We start from the raw sequence: 22,358 nt of genomic DNA on the forward strand, positions 1-22,358 counted from the left end.
AGGTGGGGAAGATCCCCTAGAGTTGTTCCTTTTTCAGTCTCTAAGTCGTGTCTGACTCTTTGCGACCCCGTGAACGGCAGCACACCAGGCTTCCCTGTCCTTCACTATCTCCCCGAGTTTGCTCAAACTCGTGTCCATTGCGTCGGTGATGTCATCCAACCATCTCATCCTCCGTCACTCCTCCTCTCGCCCTAGAGTAGGAAAAGGCAACCCACTCCAGTATTCTTGCCAGGATAATCCCATGGACAGAGGAGCCTCGTGGGCTACAGTCCATGGGATCGCGAAAGTCGGACACGACTGAGCGACACACACACATATACAAACACACACACACACACAAGCTGTCACAGGCTTGTCGTGCGGAGGAAAATGGAACAGCACTTGGAGATCACGTCTCCCCGTGGGTGTCACGCCGGGGCGTTACTGAATAAACCGTGCCCTCCTGCGCGCGGGGCAGGGGGCGGCCGAGCCCCGGCGGGTGGCGCGCGCTAGGCGGCAGCAGCGGGCTGGGCTGGGGCGCGGCCGCCGCGCAGGTCCCTCTTGGCCGGGCGGGCGGGCGGGGCGGGGCGGGGCGCCGCGTCCGCGCTCGGGGCGGTGGGAGCAGCGGAAGCCGAGCGCGGCGGAGGGATGGCGGCGGCGGCGGCGGGCGAGGCGCGCCGGGTGCTGGTGTACGGCGGTCGGGGCGCGCTGGGCTCGCGATGCGTGCAGGCCTTCCGGGCCCGCAACTGGGTAATTCGGCGCGCGGAGGAGCCTTCGGGCGCAGCGCTGGAGGGCGGTCTGGAAGGGAGCTGGGGGGCCCTGAACCCCCTGAGACGTGATGCTTACGGGTGCACCTGGGCCGAGGTGCAGGGCTTTGCTCTGCCGGAAGGCTGGTGGAGGCGGCTCTGCACCCCGACCTCTGCTGGGGCCCGAGTGTCGGGCATGATTCCGGACAGACCAGAACCGGAGGGAGAGGTCACGGGAGGGAAGGATCTGAAATCACTGCCTTGTTCACGGCCATTGGGGTTACTAGCCTTGTGACCCTGAACCGACCGCTTCATGTTAGCGAGCCTCAGTTTCCCCATCTGTAAAATGGGGGTACTAATTGTATTTATTTCTTAGAGGTGTTATGAGGATGAAATAATTGGTGTCGTTACGCATAAGTTGTAAATTACCTGACGCTGGTAAAAGCTATGTAAATGTTAGCTTCTATTGATATACATATGTTATTGATATATGCCTGCTAAATTGCTTCAGTCGTATCCAACCCCGTGGACTGTAGCCCGCCAGGCTCCTCTGTGCATGGAATTCTCCAGGCAAGAATACTGGAGTGGGTTGCCATTTCCTTGTCCAGGGGATCTTCCTGACCCGGGGATCAAACCGGCGTCTTTTGCATTGCATTTTTTGTTTTTTTAAAATCACTAGCGCCACGTGGGAAATACCCTATTGATATATACCCCTGTTCCATCAGCTTCCCTTGTATGTGATACTTTGAAAGCTTGCAAATGCCTTTTGTTTGGCAAAGAGTACTTGGAGTACTTGGTATCATGGGTAGGAGGGGGGGCCTGTCCCTGAGCCAGGGACCCTGCCCCCTGCCCCCTGCCCTCAGCCCCCAGCCCCCAGCCCCCAGCCTCCAGCCTGCCCCGCGAATTCCAGGTGGAGACTCCGCCCACAGTGTCTTCAGCTGCAGCGGCTTCCTGCTCAGAACCCCCGCTGCAGCCCCGGGAGCTTTCCTGGGGGTTTACTTGCCCGCAGAAGCAGCAGCCTGAGCGCGGTGCACTGCGGCCAGAGAGAAAGGCAGCCAGGGTTTTCAACTCGTGTTAGTAGAGGAATATGCTTCGAAGGGTTCTGAATACACCACCTTCCCGCCATTTACCTGTCTTGAGATGCCTTCCCAGGTCTGCAGGGGGCGGTGGGGGGGGGGGGGTGGTGACCATGGGAACATTTAAGGACTGCCCGCCCAGGGCCGGGCATTGAGCTCCTGCGTATCAGAGCCCCTACATAGTCTTAGTTCTGTTTAGTCTCTCCAGTAACGTTAATACAGAGTTAACGCGTGTGTATATAGGATCTAGAAAAAAGGTACAGAACCCTGGAGATCAAACCAGTCCGTCCTAAAGGAAATCAGTCCTGAATATTCATTGGAGGGACTGATGCTGAAGCTGAAGCTCCAGTACTGTGACCACCTGATGCGAAGAGCCGACTCATTAGGAAAGACTCTGATGCTGGGAAAGACTGAAGGCAGGAGGAGAAGAGGGCGACAGAGGACTAGGTGGACACGAGTGTGAGCAAGCTCGGGGAGTTGGTGAAGGACAGGGAAGCCTGGGGTGCCGCAGTGCCTGGGGTTGCAAAGAGTAGGACCCAACTGAGCATCTGAACAAACGAAACAAATAGCTGATTCCCGCTGTTGTGCGGCAGAAGCTCACACAATATTGTAACGCAATTGTCCTCCTGTTAAAAAAAAAAAAATCCAGGGCTCCTGTATCCATTGTTACAGATGCAGGGCTGTGCTTCCTCTCCAAGGGGGGTGTGGGGGCGTGCACAGTGGGCGTCTTTCACTTGGTGAATCTGGAGAGCTGACTTACCTGTGACTCTGTCTTTGGCTCCCTTCCTTCCTGGAAGCTCCGGGGGTTCTGGGATGGAACCATTTCTTTATCTCAGTACCCTCCTCCCTGTGACACAGAGCAGTGAGTGTTTTGATTGGATACTGTGTTCTTCAAAGCTTGTGGGGGAGATGTTTATCTCTGGGGCCTTCAGACTGCAGGGCTCTGGAGCTTTCTGAGTCAGCACCGTGTGTCAGCAGCCGATGTTGTTCAATCGCTCAGTCATGTCTGACTCTTTGCGACCCCATGGACTGCAGAACACCAGGCTCCTCTGTCCTCCGCTATTTCCCAGAGTTTGTTCAAACCCATATCCATTGAGTCTGTGATGCCACTCATCCACCATAGCATCCTGCATTTCATTTAATTCTCACACTAATCCTGTTGATTGCTGACAGCCCTCATTTTGCAGGGGAGGAACCTCTGCTGAGTGGGTGGATGAGAGAGTTGCCGGATGGCAGAATCAGCATTCAAACTCTGACCTGATATCCACGCCCACAGTCATCCTTTTGTGCTCTGGGACAGGGATTGGAAAATTCCAGTTCTCCAGGGGCTGGATCTTGCCTGGCACCTGTTATCACAGAGCCCAAGAGCTAAAAAAGAGTTCCCCATTTTTAATTGGGGATAAGAAATCCAAAGAAGAGTAGCCACATGTGAACTTTATATAAAATTAATAATCCAGCGACGGATGTCTTCTCAGCACACAGCCAGGCTCTTTCATCGATTCCTGGGCTGTTTTCTGTGGCTGCTGTCTATCTGTGATAGCAGAGCTGAGTAGTTGGATGGGGTCACACAGAGTCGGACACGACTGAAGTGACACCGCAGCAGCTGCAGAGGCCGTGTGGCCGTCACAGCCTGAAAGACAGCCTCTGGCTCTTTAAGAAAAGGGTTGCAAGTCCCTGGTCTCGGGCATCTCTGCCCCAGCAGGGTTTGGCTTTCAGAGGTGAGAGTGGAAGGGAAAGAGGTGTTTGGGGGTACAGTGCACTGGCCTGGGGCTCAGGAAGGGGTGTGCTGGCCAAAGCCTGAAAGCCCTGCGAGCGGTGCTAGAGGTCAGTTGCTAGGTCCTTCCTCTAGTGGGTTTTCGAGTAAGCCTCTAACCTGTCTCCAACTCCCCGCATCCCTGCGCATGAATCTGTCCTGCCTGACTGCCTCTTGACCAAGCCTGTTTTCTCCTCACTCCAGTGGGTCGCCAGCATCGACGTGCAGGAGAACGAAGAGGCCAGTGCCAACGTCGTGGTTAAAATGACAGACTCGTTCACGGAGCAGGCCGACCAGGTGATTCCAGGGAAGGACGCACGTGGGGTGGGAAGCCCTAGGGAGAGGGCTTCACGGGCGGTGCCTTCTTCCTTCTTTCAGGTGTTGCTTCTCTAATTATGAGAGCCATTGTGCTCATGGAGGGAAATTTGGAAAAAGTGAAAGAAAAAAAAAGACAAGTAGCCCATGACCCATGTCTAGTTAGCTCACTAGTTAGTTCACATTTTGGCCCATTTGTCTTGTGCTTCCTCTGCATACTATACAAGTCTTACAGGTTGAGATAAATTTGTATTTTATAAGCTATGGTCAGCTTCTCTTTTTTCAACTTACTTAGCTTGAATTCTTCCTCAAATCACTTAATAAAACCTCTGTGTCAACTCATAATTTTTCTTTGTATGGATTGGTCACAGTTTCTTTGGTTTGTACTTGTACATTTAAACTTTTTTTGCAGTTTTTCTTTTTTTTTTTTTTTTCAGTTTTTCTTTTTTTACTCTAACTTCTTTTACTTAATAATGTTAAGAATACTGTGGTGAACATCTTCATTTCCATCTCTTGTTTATTGAAGATATGTTCCAGAAAGCGGAGCTCCCCCTACCCAAAGCAAGACTGCTAACAAACCAGGTCGTTTCCAATTATAAAGCGAAAGTGACAGTGTTAGTCTCTGAGTCATGTCTGACTCTTTGCGACCCCATAGACTGTTGTAGCCCACCAGGCTCTTCTGTCCATGGGATTCTCCAGGCAAGTATACTGGAGTGGGTAGCCAGTCCCTTCTCCAGGGGAATCTTCCCGCCCAGGCGTGTTGTAAAGAAGTCAGGCAAAACCATACAGCTATATAGATAAATTGTGAAATATCCCTCTTTCTCCCTGTGACCGTGTCCCCTTCCTGCCTCCCCGAGGAGGAACTGTTGACAATTCGTTGGATCTCTTGGTATTAAGCATCTGAGATGCTCTTAAGCAGGTCTGCCTTTCTGGAAGAGCCCTTCCCACCAGCTGCGTGAAGGATGTGCTATCTGTGGTCTTCATGCCAGCCCTGCAGCGCACAGTCCAAGGAAACCTCCTAATGATTCCTGTGCTTAATGGTCTTATTGGTTTTATTGGACTTAATAGTAAAACTCAGGATGGCTTTACTGTATGTTAGACATCATAAGAAGTGTCTTATTTGTAATAGGTCGCTTAATCTCTTTAACACATCCAAAACCAAGTGTCTCATTGTATCTCCATTTTAGAAATGGGTACAGAAGTCCCTGGTATTTGTTCAACCAGGTCGTAGGTGGCAGAGCCGGGATTTGAACCTGGGCTGTGGTAGGGAGTGGTGCCTGTGTTCTTAACTCCATGTTAAAGTTGCTTCTCAGCAGGATAGCTTCGTGTGAGTAAAGCAAGGAAAACTTAAACCATTTGCAAGGGAGCCCCTGGGCATGGACAGCTGCAGCTCCTCCAGACGTGGTCCTCTGCAGTCACTGTCTCTCCTGCTCCTTTAGTTGCAGGTTTCTGATGTCTGCATCCCATTTTGAATGTGAAATTGTCCACATCTGAGACTTTGACTATATGGTGCATCTTTAGGACAATGATTGGGAAATGCCTTCGTTATTAGCTTTTAACATCTTTAACCCCCTCCTGCGCCTTCTCATCTCCTAGTCACTCAATCAGGAATGTCTGGACGAACAACATGACATCCAGTTTTTTATTCTAACGCTCTAGAAGAAGGAAATTCAACCTTAGTATATATAAAAGTAGGGCTTCCCAGGTGGCGCTAGTGGTAAAGAACCCACCTGCCAATATAGGAGACTTGATATGCATGTTCAATCCCTAGGTCCGGAAGATTCGCTGGAGGAGGGCATGTCAACTCACCCCAGGATTCTTGCCTGGAGAATCCCATGGACTCAGGAGCCTGGTGGGCTACAGTCTGTAGGGTTGCAATGAGTTGGACGTGGCTGAGTGACTGAGCACACACACAGGCATATTTAAATTGGTTCTTAAGCTGAAAATTCACTACAGACAGAAAGTGAAAAGTGAGAAAAAAATTAAACCTATAGAAGACTGTTGGATAGGCAAAAAGAAGAATTTAGGGCGAGGAATTTTAAAATGCCTCATTTTAATTTTATTATAAAGATAGGTGGTTTTGAAAAAAGGCAAATCAAGCAGGAGCATTGTTGCTTGGGCTCCGTGCTTCCCTAAAAGGTAGAGCGCAGGTCGTGTTCGGGTACAGAGGTCAGGGAAGATGACGCAACTCCTGGCAGATGGGACCTTGCTGTTGGCAATGGGATGCGGCTTAGAAATGAAGGAGAGGCAGCCAGGGAACCAGGGTAACAGGAGGAAGATCTCAAAAGCTGAACCAGGGTTATGTCAGGTGCTTGCCAAGGGACGGTCAGGAATCTACTTAAATTGAGAGATTTTGGTATAGAATGTAGAGGAGAGGAAAGGTTGGTTTCCATTGCCAGATTGATCTCCATGAAAGAGTAATTTATTTCTGGCCATGACCTGTGGCTTGCGGAATCCTAGTTCGCAAACCAGGGATCAAACTCATGCCCCCTGCAGTGGAAGCGTGGAGTCTGAACCCTTGGACCGCCAGGCAGTTCCCCTGAAAGAGTGATCTGAGGCTCAGAAATTGTTAGGGAAAGCTGTCAGAGACTGAAATGTTACTGCTGGGAGAATTCCACTGTCCTGTGTTAAGCTGCTTCTTTAGAAGCTTGATCTTAGCGAGGCTGTTGACAGGCTATGATCCTTTCAGCCGTTCCAGAAAAATATGGAAAGGATTCATGGATGATGGCCAGGGTTGTGTGTCTTCTCAGATTTTTGTTTTAATAAACTGTAACAAAAGACATGTGTATGTTTTCAACACTTTAAACATTTGAATCAAACAGCAGTAGAGAATTAAAATGAACCCCTGTGTATTCATTGCTTACCAACATTTTGCCATGAATTATTTTTTATTGCTTTATTTTTAAGGAAAAAGTTTCTCTTTGGCTTTGGTTTTTTTTTGGAGTTACAGTTAATGGGATGTTTGTATTGGAGGGAGAGTAGAATTGATTATCTCAGTTTATGATTCTGTGATTGGCAAAGAAATTCTGGAAAGAAATATACCAGAAATCTAGCTATAGGCAGTGAAATCCTAGGTGATTTTTTAAAAAATATGGAACGCTTCATGAATTTGTGTGTGATTTTTTTTTTAACTTTTCCTACTTTATTTTTTTTATTTTATTTTTTTTGAAGTCTCAAAAATATTGATTGTCTTTATTTATTTATTTATTTATTTATTTAGTCATACATTGATATGAATCAGCCATGGATTTACACGTATTCCCCATCCCGATCCCCGCTCCCACCTCCCTCTCCACCCGATTCCTCTGGGTCTTCCCAGTGCACCAGGCCCGATCACTTGTCTCATGCATCCCACCTGGGCTGGTGATCTGTTTCACCATAGATAGTATACATGCTGTTCTTATTTATTGTTTTATCCCAGGAATGTGTACGTCTCCACCCTTTAGAATATTCAGAAGACTCTAGGTTGCTTTATAAAAATCATGCTGAAATGCAGTCAGGCTTTGCTGTCCAAAATGTTCATTGTAAATGGGTCCTGCATCTGATTTTCAAAGTGTTCATTGCCAGGTACTGTAAACTGGCTTAAAAAGGAGTGAAAGGTCAATGGAGGTGACTACAGCAACGTCAGACGTCAGCCTGTTGAGGTCTACCTGACAATCTGTGTCTTTTCTGGCCCCTCTGTTTCAGGTGACGGCTGAGGTGGGAAAGCTCCTGGGTACAGAGAAGGTGGATGCGATCCTTTGTGTGGCTGGAGGATGGGCTGGGGGCAATGCCAAGTCCAAGTGTGAGTCCTTTTCTGGGTTAATCATTCACCCTGCGCTGCTCCCTGTCCAGGTGCATGGGTCGGGTCTGCAGCATGTGCCAGGCCAGACGTTTTCCTGTCTGCCGCCCGGAATCTTCCCAGTCGCTGTAAGGTGGGGGTCAATACCCCGTTTTACAGAGAAAGAAAAAACTTCCCATAAAGGGGGTCGGGGGCTTCCCCGGTGGCTCAGCATAAAGGACCCACCTGCACTGCAGGAGCTGCGGGAGGCTGGGGTTCGATCCCTGGGTCACAAAGGCCCCCTGGAGAAGGGAATGGCAACCCACTCCTGTGTGCCTGCCTGGAGAATCCCATGGACGCAGGAGTCTGGCGGGTACAGTCCATAGGGGGCAGAGTCAGACAGGACTGAAGTGACTTAGCACGCACGGATGCTCAGAGGAGTTAGGGCAGAGGGGCCTTGAGATTAACAAGGAGACGGGATGAAGTCAGCATTGTTCCCACCGCAGTCTTTCAGGGCTCGGTACTGGGAATTGGGGAATGTGAATGGAATGCAGAGATGGTTCAGAAGATGAAAAGGACTCACAGTTGAGCTTTTGCTGAAGCTGTGAGTTTATTTGCTATTTTTTTATCATGAGCATTTTCAAATACACAGAAAAAAGGAAAGAGCCATTCAGGGCACTCCTTTATGCCCCCGTCGAGGCTCAGCCCTTGTGAATGTTTGCCACACTCGCATCCTCCTGCTTTCTCGCATGCGTGTCCTCTGTGTGTGTATTTTTGCTGCTGTTGTTAATCATTTGAAAGTGCTTTGACACTTGACTGTACTTCAGTATGTGTCTCCAGGGATTAGGCCATTCTCTCACGTTAGCGTAATACCGCTCTCATACCTAAGAAAATTACCAGTAATTCTGTAAGATTAATAGTACCAGCCCATGTTCCAGTTACCTCAGTCTGTTCCATAGCTGTTTTCCCTAGATTTATTCTAATCAGCATTGTATTATTGTTTGAGTCACTTAATCTAGAATTTTTTTTCTTTCCTGTGATAGGTTTGGCAGGTCCAAGGCAGTTTTCATGTAGAATGTCCCCCACCCTGAATGTGTCAGACTGTTTCTTTAAGGTATCACTTACCTTGTTCTTCTGTCCCTGGTGTTTCTTGTGAACTGGAAGGTAGGCCTGGAGACTTGCTTAGATTCAGGATAAATATGCTGAGGTGAGGATGGAGGTGAATATGAAGGTGAGGATGCTTCCTGAGTGATGTGGACTTCACCCTGCAGCCCTTTGAGTCCTCACCACATCCCACGGCCTGCTCCACCGTCCATCCAGAGTGATGCCAGCTCTGATGCTGGGTCAGGATTAAGGTGATAGATCTCCATCGTAAAGTACATTTTTCTGTTTGTAATTAGTAAGTGACCCATGGGATGGTGCTTTGGCATCATGCATGAGTCTCCTGTTCCCAATTTGAGGAATTTGAGAACCCCAAATTCCTCAAAACTAGTGGTTATAAACATCCACTGATCATCTCTACCTGAATCAGTCGTTCCACTGGGGCTTGGAAAATGGTAGTTTTCCAATTCTATCATCCCTTCTACATTTATCAGCCAAAGTGATTTAAAAGGGAGTTGATTTTCTGTGTGCGCACGCATGTGTGTGTGTCTGTCATGTCCAGCTGTGTGCAGCCCCGTGGACTTCAGCCCACCAGCCTCCTCTGTCCACAGGATTCTCCAGGCAAGAATACTGGCGGGGGGTGCCGTTTCCTTTTCCTTCTCTGTGAACCACACTTAAATGTGAAGTTGTCAGTTTGTCGGGGATCAGCTTGGCAGAACACCTGATGGCCTTTTGTGTATTTTGGGAACAGGAAGTAACAATTGTGGGTCCATCCTTTTTACCCCTAGTTCTTCTTAACAGGGAAGTGCAGTTCCTTGGTCATCACCCACTGCAGACTCTCCTGTATCAGGAGGGCTCTGTCTCTGGGTCATGGGTGCACTGGGTTCTGTGTATCCTGTGAGGGGGGAAGGGGATCAGCTGGTGATGTGACCTCCCTTACCAGTTCCTCCTCATGTCTCTGGCGAGGTCAGAGGGTTAAAACAAGTGTGAGATGGTTATTATTTCAGCTCTCTTTTAGAGAGTCTTTAAAGTTGGCATTAAACTTTCAACCATAAAAAACTTGTCACTCCATGAAAGCCCTCTTTATGTCATCATAGTCCCTGAGATCTTTTATCACAGATAAAACTTGACTTAGACATATAGGTTCTAATTAAAGATCTAATGTCCTTTATTTATTTTTGTAATTTTAAAAATTATTTTTTTGGCCACACCACGCAGCTTGCGGGATCTTAGTTCCCCGACCAGTGATCGAATCCAGACCCTTGGCTGTGAGAGCATGGAATTCTAATCACTGGACCACCAGGGAAGGCCCCTAATGCCATTTATAAAGTAGGGCAGTGTTTGAATTAAAGCCAGTCCCACGTATCTGTCAACAGCCCCCATTTATTGGTGGATGTTTAACCAGTTTGGCTTCCCCGGTGGCTCAGACGGTAAAGAATCTGCCTGCAAGGCAGGAGACCCGGGTTTGATCCCTGGGTCAGGAAGATACCCTGGAGAAGGGCATGGCAACCCACTCCAGTATTCTTGCCTGGAGAATCCCATGGACAGAGAAGCCTGGTGGGCTACAGTCCGTGGGGTGGCAAAGAGTCAGACATGACTGAGCGACTGACACTAACCAGTTTACATGAGGAGGCTGAGACTTGGGTGACCGCGTGGCCTGGATTTGAACCTGCATCTCTGAGCACAAGCCCTGGGCTGTGTGTGTGTGTTAGATCTCCCTGCAGACCCAGAGTGGCCCTGGGGGCTTCCTGGAGGGTCGGGTGCTGGGGGTTAAGCTCACCCTTCAGTTTCTTCCCTGTGAATGCTGACCTCGTGTGTTTCTTTGCTCAGCACTCTTTAAAAACTGTGACCTGATGTGGAAGCAGAGCGTGTGGACATCCACCATCTCCAGCCACCTGGCCACCAAGCACCTCAAGGAAGGAGGCCTCCTGACCTTGGCGGGGGCCAGGGCCGCCCTGGATGGGACGCCTGGTGAGCCTCTGTTTCCCCGTCTGTGAAATGGGAACGCTCACACTTTCTTGCTCGCTGGACTGCTGAGCGCTTCCCTGGGAGGGGGAATATTAGAGCTGTTTGCCCTCCAGGGCTGTTTGCAGTTGGGTGGATCTCGCTTCCTTTTAGGCCTCCATCTTTTTAGGGGAAGCGCTCCTCGTCTTTTCATGTGCATTGTCCTCATGGTCATGCTGGCCGAGGACCACTGTCCTCTGACAACCCCTCGTCTCGTGTGTGTGTCTGGGGTCCACCCAGGGAATGGATGGTGTTGCAGAGGCTCTCAACTCGTAATATGGGCTTTTCCCTGGTGGCTCAGGTGGTAAAGAATCCGCCTGCAGTGCTGGAGACCCAGGTTCAATCTCTGGATCGGGAGGATCCCCTGGCGAAAGGAATGGCAACCCACTCCAGTGTTCTTGCCTGGAGAATTCAGATAAGACTGAGTGGCTAACACTTTTACTGAGGTGCGGGCAGGGAATGATTAAGACTTCACCATCTGGCACAATTCACTCTCCCTTTGGGATCGGAATAAAGAAATTTAAGCAGGGAGTAGGGGACATGGTTTAGGGAGCCAGAAACTGTCTCCACTACCTAAATTAAACTCGTTAAAAAAAAAAGACGGGGAGTGTTTTTGAACCTCTTTAGTAAGTGGTAGAAACCTTAAGCATCTTTTTCAGTTTTCATGTAGTGAACTGAACTGTGAGGCTTTTACAAATTAGTAATTTTTTTGCCACTCATTTTATTAGGTTTCACAGAGAAAGTGATCTTATAAATCCATGGCTCTTGCAGTAATTCACACTGTGTAAATGTTCAGTGGTAGTCTGGCTGAGATCTGATTTTCATTAAAATCAGAGACTCTAGAGAGTAAATACAGAAATGAATAATACCTCGACATTGAAAAGAGAAAACCCTAGGACTGAAACACTAATTTTCCTGAAGGATGAAACAGCTTTCTACCCTTGCTTTTGGTTTACCAGTATCATTCTTTGCTTATAGTTTCAGATACTGGTTACCACTATGGGATCTGGAACCATACGGGTTGGTTTCGTATTGTGGTTTTGCCGTTTAGTCGCTGTGTGATAGTTGGCAAATTACTTAACCTCTCTGAACCTCATTTTTGTCATTTGTATAATGAGAAGTAATGGTAATATGTCCTTTACATGGTGGTTGGGACTTGTAAACATCTTAATGGGTGTAATGGTTTAAGACAGGTATTGCAGAGAGTTAGCAGTACTCCAGGTTTCTTTTTGATCCGTTACTCCTTCAGGTGTTGATAAGTTTGTTCCTCTTTTAGCTCTTTAGTTAGACATTGTTAAACTTATTTGAGTCATGAAATCTTTTCTCTTTGATTCAGACTCCAGAGAAATCTGGGGAAGTCTATGAAAGCAGGTGATGAACGGGCTTAATAGTCCTTGAAACCCCAAGAAGAGGTGTTCAAAAATGAAAAGTCACTGAGAAACCCCTCCCTCTCCTGTGTCCAAGGCTGTTTATTTGTGGACAGTCCACTGGAGGATAAACGGTACCAAAGAGATGGTGATCTCTCTCCTGTACCCTATAAGGGTCTGCGCTGTGTTTAGAAATCAGTCTTTAGGGACTGCACTGATCACTTGATACTTATGTATCTTCTTGATGAAGTGCATGCTTTCCCCGTATTTTGCACATGATCCTCGCCAGCGTTGTACAGAATCCTGTGGGATTAAACCTTTAGGGCTCCTGGCTGCTGCTTGCTTGCTTCTCCTCACCTGATTCCTTGCTTTCATGCTGTTTGAATGGGGTGAAGAGAGAGTCCTGGGAGAAGGGAGAGTGCTGGGGGACAGGGGCTGGTGGGATGAAATCCGCGCGCTAGTTTGTTTAAAGCTGTTGGGATGGTGACTTTTCACTCATGTCTTTGTTTTAATTTTTATTGGAGTATAGTTGCCTTACAGTGTTGTGTTGGTTTCTACTGGGCAGCAAAGTGATTCAGCCATATGTAGACACACGTCCCCTCTCTTTTGGAGTTCTTCCTGTTTAGGTCACCGCGGAACCCTGAGTAGAGTTCCCTGAGCAGTACGGGAGGTTCTCTATTCTCTGTCTATTTTATACATAGTAGTGTGTCTGCAGTGTCAATCCCAGTCTCCCAACTTGTCCCATCCCCTCCACTGGTTTGTTTTAATTGCCGCAGAGCTTGTTAGATCTTCATGCCACGGTCGGCCTTCTGCCCCCAACGAAGCCAAGAAAAGCCAGGCATGGTGAAATAGTCTTCTTGTGTTTCTAAATAGCTTTTTAAGACCTTGACCCTCTTTTGCAATTTGAGTCACTGTGGAAGCAGTTCAGCTATTGGCTGCTCCGCTGGGCTGTGAGTCCCACCTCCCACCAGATGCTGATGCCTGTTGAGCTGTTATACTTTAAACAGCCGACCTGCTGGGGTTTTTAGGGAGTGGCCGACCTTTGGAAGTAGTGGTTTTCTGAAGGCGGAGGGGTCTTGGCAGCAATGAGCCGTTCTTTGTTGCTGTGATGGCTGCATTTAATGCACCTACAGCTGGGTGCTGTGGGGTGCTTCTGAGACGAGAGAGCTCGCCTGCCGTGTGTCTGTGGGACAGACGGAGTCCTGTCCTGATAAGGCTGTTACATATAGACTGAGTAAGCAACAGGATCATACTGTGTCACACAGGGAACTAGTCAGTATCCTGTGATAAACCCTAGTGGAAGAGGATGTTAAAAAAGAACGTATATATGTATATATGGGGCTTCCCTGGCAGCTCAGTTGGTAAAGAATCCACCTGCAATGCAGGAGCCCTGGGTTGGGAAGATCCCCGGAGAAGGGAATGGCAACCCACTCCACTATTCTTGCCTGGGAAATCCCATGGACAGATGAGCCTGATGGGCTGCAGCCCATGGGGTCACAAGAGTTGGCCGTGACAGCCACTAAACCACCACCATGTATGTGTATATGTATATGAATCACTTTGCTTCACAGCGGAAATTAACACATTATAAATCAACTATACTTCAATTAAATAAAAAGAAAGGCATGCCTTGCTTCTATCAGCAAGCCTTCGCTGACTGGTGGGAGGAAAGGAAGGCTGATAGGAAGCATGTGTACACGTATGTTGCGATTGCTCAAATAGCATAGTTTGTTTTTTAATTAATTTTTTTGGAGTCTGGTTGATTTGCAGTGTTGTGTTAGTTTCTGCTGTACAGTAAAGTGAATCAGTTATTTGTCTGTACACACAGCCACTCTTCCTCAGACTCCGCTCCCGTGTGGGCCGTTACAGAGGAACGAGTCGTGTTCTCTGTGCCGTGCAGTGGGCCCTTCTTAGTCTTCTCTTTTATATACAGTAGTGTGTACGGGTTCATCCCCATCTCCCAATGTATCCCACCCCCACTTCCCTCCCTTCGTAACCATAAGTTTATTTTCTGCATCTGTGTCTATTTCTGTTTTGTAAATATGTTTATTTGTATTGGGTTGGCCACAAAGTTCGTTCAGGTTTTTTTCCATAACATTTTACAGAAAAACCTGAGGGCCCTTTTTGGCCAACCCAGTACTTTTTTTTTAGATTCCACGTGTGAGCAGTCTCATATGATTCAAATGGTGTCCTTTAATGGGAGCTGGACTCCAGGGCACAGCACTTATGTTAATATGATGGGCAACATGTGTGGAGGTCCTACCCTGTTCTGAGCCTAGAACTGAGTACTTTATCCCCATTTTACAGATGGGAAGACTGAGGGTTAGACAGGTCTTGAGAACCTGCCCGGGATTTCTGTAGTGGTAAATGGAAGAGCTGCACAGCCTGACTCTAAAGCCTATATTTCAAACTCCTGCTTGATTTTGCCAACTCACTGGGCACCCAGTGTTGTGTGCTGGCTGCTCATAAGCTGTTATGGATGGAAGGGTTCAAAACCCTTGCCTGGCTTTCCACCTCTCTGCTGGCCTCAGTACGTGTCTGTGTGTGAGTCTGGGCCTGTCCAAGCCTCCATTTCCTTAGCAATAGAACTAGGATTGGCCTTGTGGCTTCTCTGATAACTGTTAAGTGCCAGGTGAATAATAGGTTGTGTCCTTACCACTTTCCATAGATGTCCCTGGTTCTCTCTTCCTGGCCTCCTTGGGACCTCCTGGTGCCCTTTGGACATGCCGGTGGCAGCCGGTGGTCACTGAAATGTTTTCTCCCCGTTTCCCAGGGATGATCGGCTACGGCATGGCCAAGGCCGCAGTGCACCAGCTCTGCCAGAGCCTGGCCGGGAAGAACAGCGGCCTGCCGCCCGGGGCTGCGGCCGTCGCCCTGCTCCCGTAAGTGGCTGGGGGTCCCTCCATGCCTGACCCCCGCTGAGGGTTCATGTGGGTCCTGGAGTCACCCCACACCAGGGATGAGTGCATGCTGTCCCCTCGGCCCCCGTCAAAGGCCCTGACGACACTTGTTCGGCTTTTGGATTATCCTGGGCTTTCCCGGATGGTTGCCTGGCTGATGGGATGGGTCTTCCTGGCCTGCGTCTTTCTCATTTTCTGTCTTTCTGTCCCTCTTTATTAAGAAATAGTGGACACATTTAATTTTAACATCTGTATCTCGGTCCATGTCAGCACGGTCACCCTCGGTGCCGTGGGCTCCTGGGTGTGGGGACACACACATGACAGGCTTGTCTCCGCTCTGCAGGGTCACCCTGGACACCCCGGTGAACAGGAAGTCGATGCCCGAGGCTGACTTCAGCTCCTGGACGCCCTTGGAGTTCCTGGTTGAGTGAGTATCGCAGTTGCGTCACTGACTCAGCAGCTCCCGGCCCCCGTTCCTCCGTCTTGTGGGTGAAAGGACAGGCCCGGGTTCTCCTGGCTTATCAACCCAGCTGCTCCATGAGGTCCTGACCTCCAAGGGCGCCTCGCACCTCAGTGTGAATCTCGCAGGCTGGAGGGGTAGATGGTGCCTCCCCCTCCACCGTGGTTCAACTCCTCTAGGCCTCAGTTTCTCAGTCTATACAATGGGGGCCCATAATGACTATTAGGAGGGTAAGCTATCGTAGAGTGGGCCAGACTCTCAGCCCACATCTGACCCAGAGAAGTGCTGGGTGAGCCCGGCTCCCAGAACGCTCGCTCTGTCTGTTAACAAGCACAGCTGCGTGGAGTGAGCCGCTGACCTGGGTGGGACCTCTGGGCCCATGTGTCTGAATTAGTGCCAAGCCTCAGAAAAGCGTCCTTTGTCCCCCAGATCATATTTGGCCCCCATTTGTAAATACGAGTGGCTTTGGAACCTCAGGAGAGGGTGTGCTTTCTGCTCACTTGTGTTCACCTGGATCTCAGCTCCCCCAGACCCCTCTGTTTAAGGGGGTATTGAGCACATGTTCGCTGAGAATCCCACTGGGGCCGGGGGCTGTGCTGGGCCTGGGGACGATGAGGAGGGAGACGTGGAGCAGGGACCACCTCGCCCAGCAGAGTGAGTGGTGAGCTGCCTGGACGGCTGTGTTCATACAGGATGTTTGTAGAGCTTGGGGTGTGTGCTTCTGGTCTGAGGTTGCCTTTTGCTTAGATGTTTTATGTTTATTTATGTTTGGAACAAGCACTTATGTAGTACCTATGCGCCAAGCCATTTGAGCACTTCATAACCCTGGTCTTACTAAACGCTCGTAGCAGGGGCTTCTTCAGTGGCTCAGTGGTAAAGAACCTGCCTGCCGATGCAGGAGACTCAGGAGATGGGAGTTCGATCCCTGGGTCAGGAAGAGCCTCTGGAGGAGGACATGGCAACCCACTCCAGTATCCTTGCTTGGAGAAACCCCTTGGACAGAGGAGCCTGGTGGGCTACGGTCCATGGGGTCGCAAAGAGTCGGGCATGACTGGTGACTGGAAATACAACAACGGCTTCCCTGTACAGCTCGAATGACTGGCCAGCTCTGGTCCAGCAGGTTGCTCATCGGCACTGAAGACCTCAGGAGCTCCTGAGGACTTTACAGTGAAGGAAGGGCCACAGTCCCACCTGGGGGATGTCAGAGGGGCCAGTATTCCCCACAGCAGGAGTTAATGCTTTAAAAATGACCAGAGGACTTCCCTGGCAGTCTAGTGATTAAGACTATGTGTTCCCAATGCAGGGGACACAGGGTCAGTTCCTGGTAGGGGTACTAACATGCTGTATGATGTGGCCAAATTAAAAATAAATAAATAAGAATTGTCAGCCTCTTGTTAAACCTTAATAATTCCTTATACCCTTTTTCTTTCCCTGTTTTTTTGTTTTTCTTTTTTTGCAACTGCTAGATTTTACTGAGATATAACTAACAAAAAATGATATAGATTGAAAGGTATAGAGTTTGAGTTTTTATATTCATATACATTGTGAAAGGGCTTCGCCTGGTGGCTCAGACAGTAAAGAATCTGCCTGCAAAGCGGGAGACCTGGGTTCCCTCTCTGGGTCGGGAAGATGCCCTGTTGAAGGGAATGACTACTCACTCCATTATTCTTGCCTGGAGAATTCCACAGACAGAGGAACCTGGCGGGCTGTAGTCCTTGGGGTCACAAAGAGTCAGACAGGACTAAGAGACATAATCACACACACACACACACACACACACCAAACTGCAACCCCCCAGGCACCCAGCACCCTTCCCTACACAGAGCTGATTATTAAATGCCCCACCCTGGCACCGAATGTGTTTTATTACAGTAGTCTGTTTTTTTAAAATATCTTTTTCCATTGCATGATACAGCTGTGGATGCTCCATGGATGCTCCATGTTTGTTAAGAAAATAATTTTTTCTCTTTCTTTTTAAATTTCTGAGAGGTAATATAACAAAGTATAAAATTTTCTCCCCATCTCTCTCTCTCCCTTTTTTTTCTAATTCTTTTCCATTTATTCTATTTTTTAAATTTAAATATATATTTAAAAACATTTTACAATGTTGTGTTGGTTTCTGCCGTAACAACAATGCAAATCATCCCCTCCCTCCCTAGCCTCCCTGCCCTCCCCGCATCCCTCCTGGTCATCACAGAACGCCAGACTGGTGCCCATGTCTCTTAGGATGAACTCATGAAAATCTTTAATCACATAAAATCACTGTGTTCCAACAAGGCAGGAAAATAGCCAAACGAAAACCTTGCCAAATGCTAACCACTCAGGAACTGCAGTCAGGGAAGTCCTAGAATCACTGGGGACCTGGGTGTGTGTCCATGAGGCCTTGGAGGCTTTTTTACAGTTGCTGCTCAGCCCCTAATGTGAGTACAAGCCTGTGTCCAGATTTTTGCTTTTAGAATGTAAAGCTTTTCTTCTTTTTGTCCTAGAACCTTCCATGACTGGATCACAGAGAAAAACCGGCCAAGCTCAGGAAGCCTAATCCAGGTGGTGACCGCAGAGGGGAAGACGGAGCTTACCGCAGCATCTCTATAAGCCTCGTTTCACCGTCTGTCAGAGAGTCATCAGTCCATCCGCGTGGCCCAGTGTAGCCCTCGTGTTCTGTAATCCTGTTTGTGGGACGTGATTCTGAGTCCTGTTTTCCTCTCGCCTGATGTGCATTTGTTCTCCTAGGACAGTGTCCAAGTTTGTGTGAAATAAAAGCCTGTGAGGCTTACACACAGCACTGTGGGTCAGTGTTAACCACGTGATTTGGGGAGGTCTCGGGACGACCCCCTCTGCATCGGTGTCGTATTGAATTGCTTTTGAGACTCTGCGTCTGAGTCCCTGACAGTAGCTATTGACAGGGATGTGTTGGGAACAGGGACGTTTGGAGCCTGAGTCATTTCTGAATGTTGTGCCTGTATCACAGATGTAGTTTTCGTGGCCTCGAATTCATCTGCCTTAAAACTCCTTCTATGTTATAAGCAAAATCCTGTGGACTCTGTCAAGGTGTCTTTTTTCTGTGAAGTTGCCAAGTGCCCAAGGGAACTACTTGTAACGGTGTGGCATTTATCTTCCTAATAAATGCACTTCATGTATGGTATTGTCTTCTCTCATCAAACGCATCTTATAAACGGTCATAGGTGAATGCGCTAGAATCGTGGGCTCCCAGTGCTCTTTAGCCCGATGTTCTAGAAAAGGGAGTTAGATTCAGACCCTGAAATAAGTGTTCTCAGCACAGCGGCAAGAGGCTCGATGCCCTCTTGGGTGTACCAGAATGTGAAGGGTGGTCCGTGCGTTCAGAAGCAGTGCTCCGTGTGACTTGACACGGGCTGCTCTGACTGAGCACTGGTGGTGTGGTCCAACCCATTTTACAGGTGACGAAACTGAGGCCCACAGCACTGCCTTGTCATCCTCATGGTCAGAAAGTATCAGAGCTGAGCCTGGAATCCCAGTCACCAGATGGCTGCTATTCACAAAGCCTCTTACCATGTGTGTCCTCTTTTAAATCTTTTAAAGACATTTTTTTTCCATTGAAGTAAAATTCACATAGCATAAAATTGGCCATTTGAAAGTGAAAAATTTGGTGGCGTTTAGCATGTTCACAGTGCTCTGTAACCACCTCCTCTGTCTAGCTCCCAAACGTGTTCATCATCCCCAAATCCAGCTCCTTAGCCGCCAAGCAGTCAGTCTTCCCCCTGCCCCCAGCCCCTGGCCACCAACAGTCTGCTCTCCGTCTCCGTGAATTTACCTGTTCCGGATGTTTCAGAATGTAAACATAGTCATGCATGATGTAGACTTCTGTGTCTGACTAATTTTACTTCCTAGGTGGCTCAGTGGATGAAGAATCTGCCCGCCAGTGTAGGAAACGTGGGAGACATGGGTTTGACCCCTGTGTTGGAAGATCCCCTGGAGGAGAAAATGGCAACCCACTCCAGTATTCTTGCCTGGAAGTGTCCATGGGCAGAGGAGCCTGGCAGGCTATATCGTCCATGGGATCCAACGAGTCAGACACGACTGTGCACGCACGTGTATTTTACTTAGCCTGTTTTCAAGGTGCACCCACCATGTGTGCTCAGACACATATTTGTGTCCTCGGGAGATGATTTTATGAGCCCAGTTCTTGCAAGAACCATACCCCTAGACCAACAAGCTGCTCTAATTAGGATGAGATGAAGTCGTAGGGGGGAGCCGTCACGAACGGGATTAGTGTCCTTACGAGAGTCCTGGACACCTCACTTCCGTCTGCTCTGATCTGCACCACGGGTGGACACGACGAGAAGCTGGCCGTTGCAGCCGAAAGGCGGGTCCACACCAGGACCCGACATGCCGGCCACCAGGTCCCAGGCTTCCGGCTCCCAGAACCTCCAGAACAAGTTTCTGTCGTTTATAAGCCACCCCATCCGTGGTACTTTGTTATAGCCACCTGAACTAAGACACTAGCAAAACATAAAATGTGTGCAGAGAAGAGAAAGATGACCATGGACTGAGCTCTCTAAGACTGGGAAAAAGACGAAAACTCAGCAAAGGGCACTGGAAGGACAACCAGTCGGCGGAGTGTGCTGTCTCAGGAGGAAAGTGAAGAAATCGTGTTGAGGAGGAAAGAAAGCACAGTCGGGCCAGATGCTGCTGAGACGTTAAGGAAGACGACGCCTAGAAACCGACCATTGGACTCAGCGGTGGGGAGATCCCGGATGACGCAGGCAAGCGCTTTCAGTGGCGCAGTGGGGGTTCAGAGATCCCAGCAAGCTTCAGAGAGGGCGTCCCTGGTGGCTCAGACACTAGAGAATCTGCCTGCAGCGAGGGAGACTTGGGTTCAGTCGCTGGGTCGGGAAGATCCGCTGGAGAAGGGCATGGCAACCCCCTCCAGTATTCTTGCCTGGAGAATCCCATGGACAGAGGAGCCTGGTGGGCTGCAGTCCATGGGGTCACAAAGAGTCAGACGACTGGGCGACTAGCACTTCCACGTCAGAGAGCAGGGAAGAGAGGGAACGAGTGTGTAATCACCTCTGTCTCAGTTTACTTTTTAAAATGTTTGTTTGGTTTTATTTTTAGCTGCATCGTGTGTTCGTTGTGACGTGCAGGATCTGTCACTGGCACACGGCTCTTCAGTTGCGGAGCACAGGCTCTAGTGCTCACGGGCTCGGGAGTCGTGGTGCTCGGGCTTAGCTGCCCTGCGGCATGTGGAATCTTAGTTCTCCGACCAGGGATCGAACCCACGTCCCCCACATTGGCAGATGGAGTCTTAACCACTGGACTGCCAGGGAAGTCCCTAACTCAGTTTAGGTAGTTTGCTGGAGTTTCTCTATTTCTGCTATATTGACTATGCCAAAGCCTTTGACTGTGGATCACAACAAACTGTGGGAAATTCTGAAAGAGATGGGAATACCAGACCACCTGACCTGCCTCCAGAGAAATCTGTATGCAGTTCAGGAAGCAATAGTTAGAACTGGACATGGAACAACAGACTGGTTCCAAATAGGAAAAGGAATACGTCAAGGCTGTATATTGTCACCCTGCTTATTTAACTTATATGCAGAGTACATCATGAGAAACGCTGGGCTGGAGGAAGCACAAGCTGGAATCAAGATTGCTGGGAGAAATATCGATAACCTCAGATATGCAGATGACACCACCCTTATGGCAGAAAGTGAAGAAGAGCTAAAAAGCTTCTTGATGCAAGTGAAAGAGGAGAGTGAAAAAGTTGGCTTAAAGCTCAACATTCAGAAAACTAAGATCATGGCATCCGGTCCCATCACTTCATGGCAAATAGATGGGGAAACATTGGAAACAGTGGCTGACTATTTTTGGGGGGCTCTAAGATCACTGCAGATGGTGATTACAGCCATGAAATTAAAAGACACTTACTCCTTGGAAGGAAAGTTATGACCAACCTAGACAGCATATTAAAAAGCAGAGACATTACTTTATCAACAAAGGTCCATCTAGTCAAGGCTATGGTTTTTCCAGTGGTCATGTATGGATGTGAGAGTTGGACTGTAAAGAAAGCTGAGCACCGAAGAATTGATGTTTTTGAAGTGTGGTGTTGGAGAAGACTCTTGAGTCCCTTGGACTGCAAGGAGATCCAAACAGTCCATCATAAAGGAGATCACTCCTGGGTGTTCATTGGAAAGACTGATGCTGAAGCTGAAACTCCAATACTTTGGCCACCTGATGCAAAGAGCTGACTCATTTGAAAAGACCCTGATGCTGGGAAAGATTGAGGGCAGGAGGAGAAGGGGATGACAGAGGATGAGATGGTTGGATGGCATCACCAACTCGATGGGCGTGGGTTTGGGTGGACTCCAGAAGTTGGTCTCAGACAGGAAGGCCTGGCGTGCTGCGGTTCAAGGGGTCGCAAAGATTCGGACATGACTGAGTGACTGAACTGAAAAGAACTGGTATCTCCTACACGTTATTCTTGACCAGGATCTGGCAAAGTCTACCAGGCATTTGGCTCTGCTTTGCTCTCAGCTGTACTTTTTGGCTGAAGTCTTTTCTGGGGAGCTGACCTGAGACGTATGATTTGCAGCCTCCTTGAGGGCATTTTCCGTTCGCCTTCACCAGAGCCCACCAGAAGGTCCCTGGCCCCAGGTGCTCATTTCTGGCCACGCTCCAGAGGAAGGCTTCTGCTTAGTCCCTGATGGGCTCTCACCAGCTCAGAGGTCAGCATCCTGGCCACTCTTCCTCATGTATCTTTAAGGGGGTCCACAACCAGGGGCGGTTTTCACAGGAACCTGCCTTTCCGTCTCTTCAGGTCCTCACCCCAGGACGAGGAGGACAAGCGACTCACCTGACTGGAGAGGCTGGGCATGAAGAGTGACCAGCCGCCCGGATGGACCAGGGGCCAGGACCCCA

At 49.0% G+C, this 22,358-nt stretch overlaps 1 protein-coding gene across 1 annotated transcript; it reads left to right on the top strand.

Moving 5' to 3' along the window:
• Positions 1 to 594: 594 nt before the first annotated feature.
• Positions 595 to 18,598, top strand: QDPR (quinoid dihydropteridine reductase). The gene is made up of 7 exons (XM_061145452.1): positions 595 to 729; positions 3,759 to 3,851; positions 7,557 to 7,653; positions 10,561 to 10,701; positions 14,875 to 14,983; positions 15,345 to 15,428; positions 17,948 to 18,598. Exons 1-7 carry the CDS (start codon positions 628 to 630, stop codon positions 18,051 to 18,053), a joined length of 732 nt encoding a protein of 243 aa, XP_061001435.1. The 5' UTR covers positions 595 to 627; the 3' UTR covers positions 18,054 to 18,598.
• The last annotated feature ends 3,760 nt before the right edge of the window (positions 18,599 to 22,358 follow it).

This window comes from Dama dama, chromosome 6 (assembly GCF_033118175.1).
Source record: "Dama dama isolate Ldn47 chromosome 6, ASM3311817v1, whole genome shotgun sequence".
NCBI classification, from domain to species: Eukaryota; Metazoa; Chordata; class Mammalia; order Artiodactyla; family Cervidae; genus Dama; species Dama dama.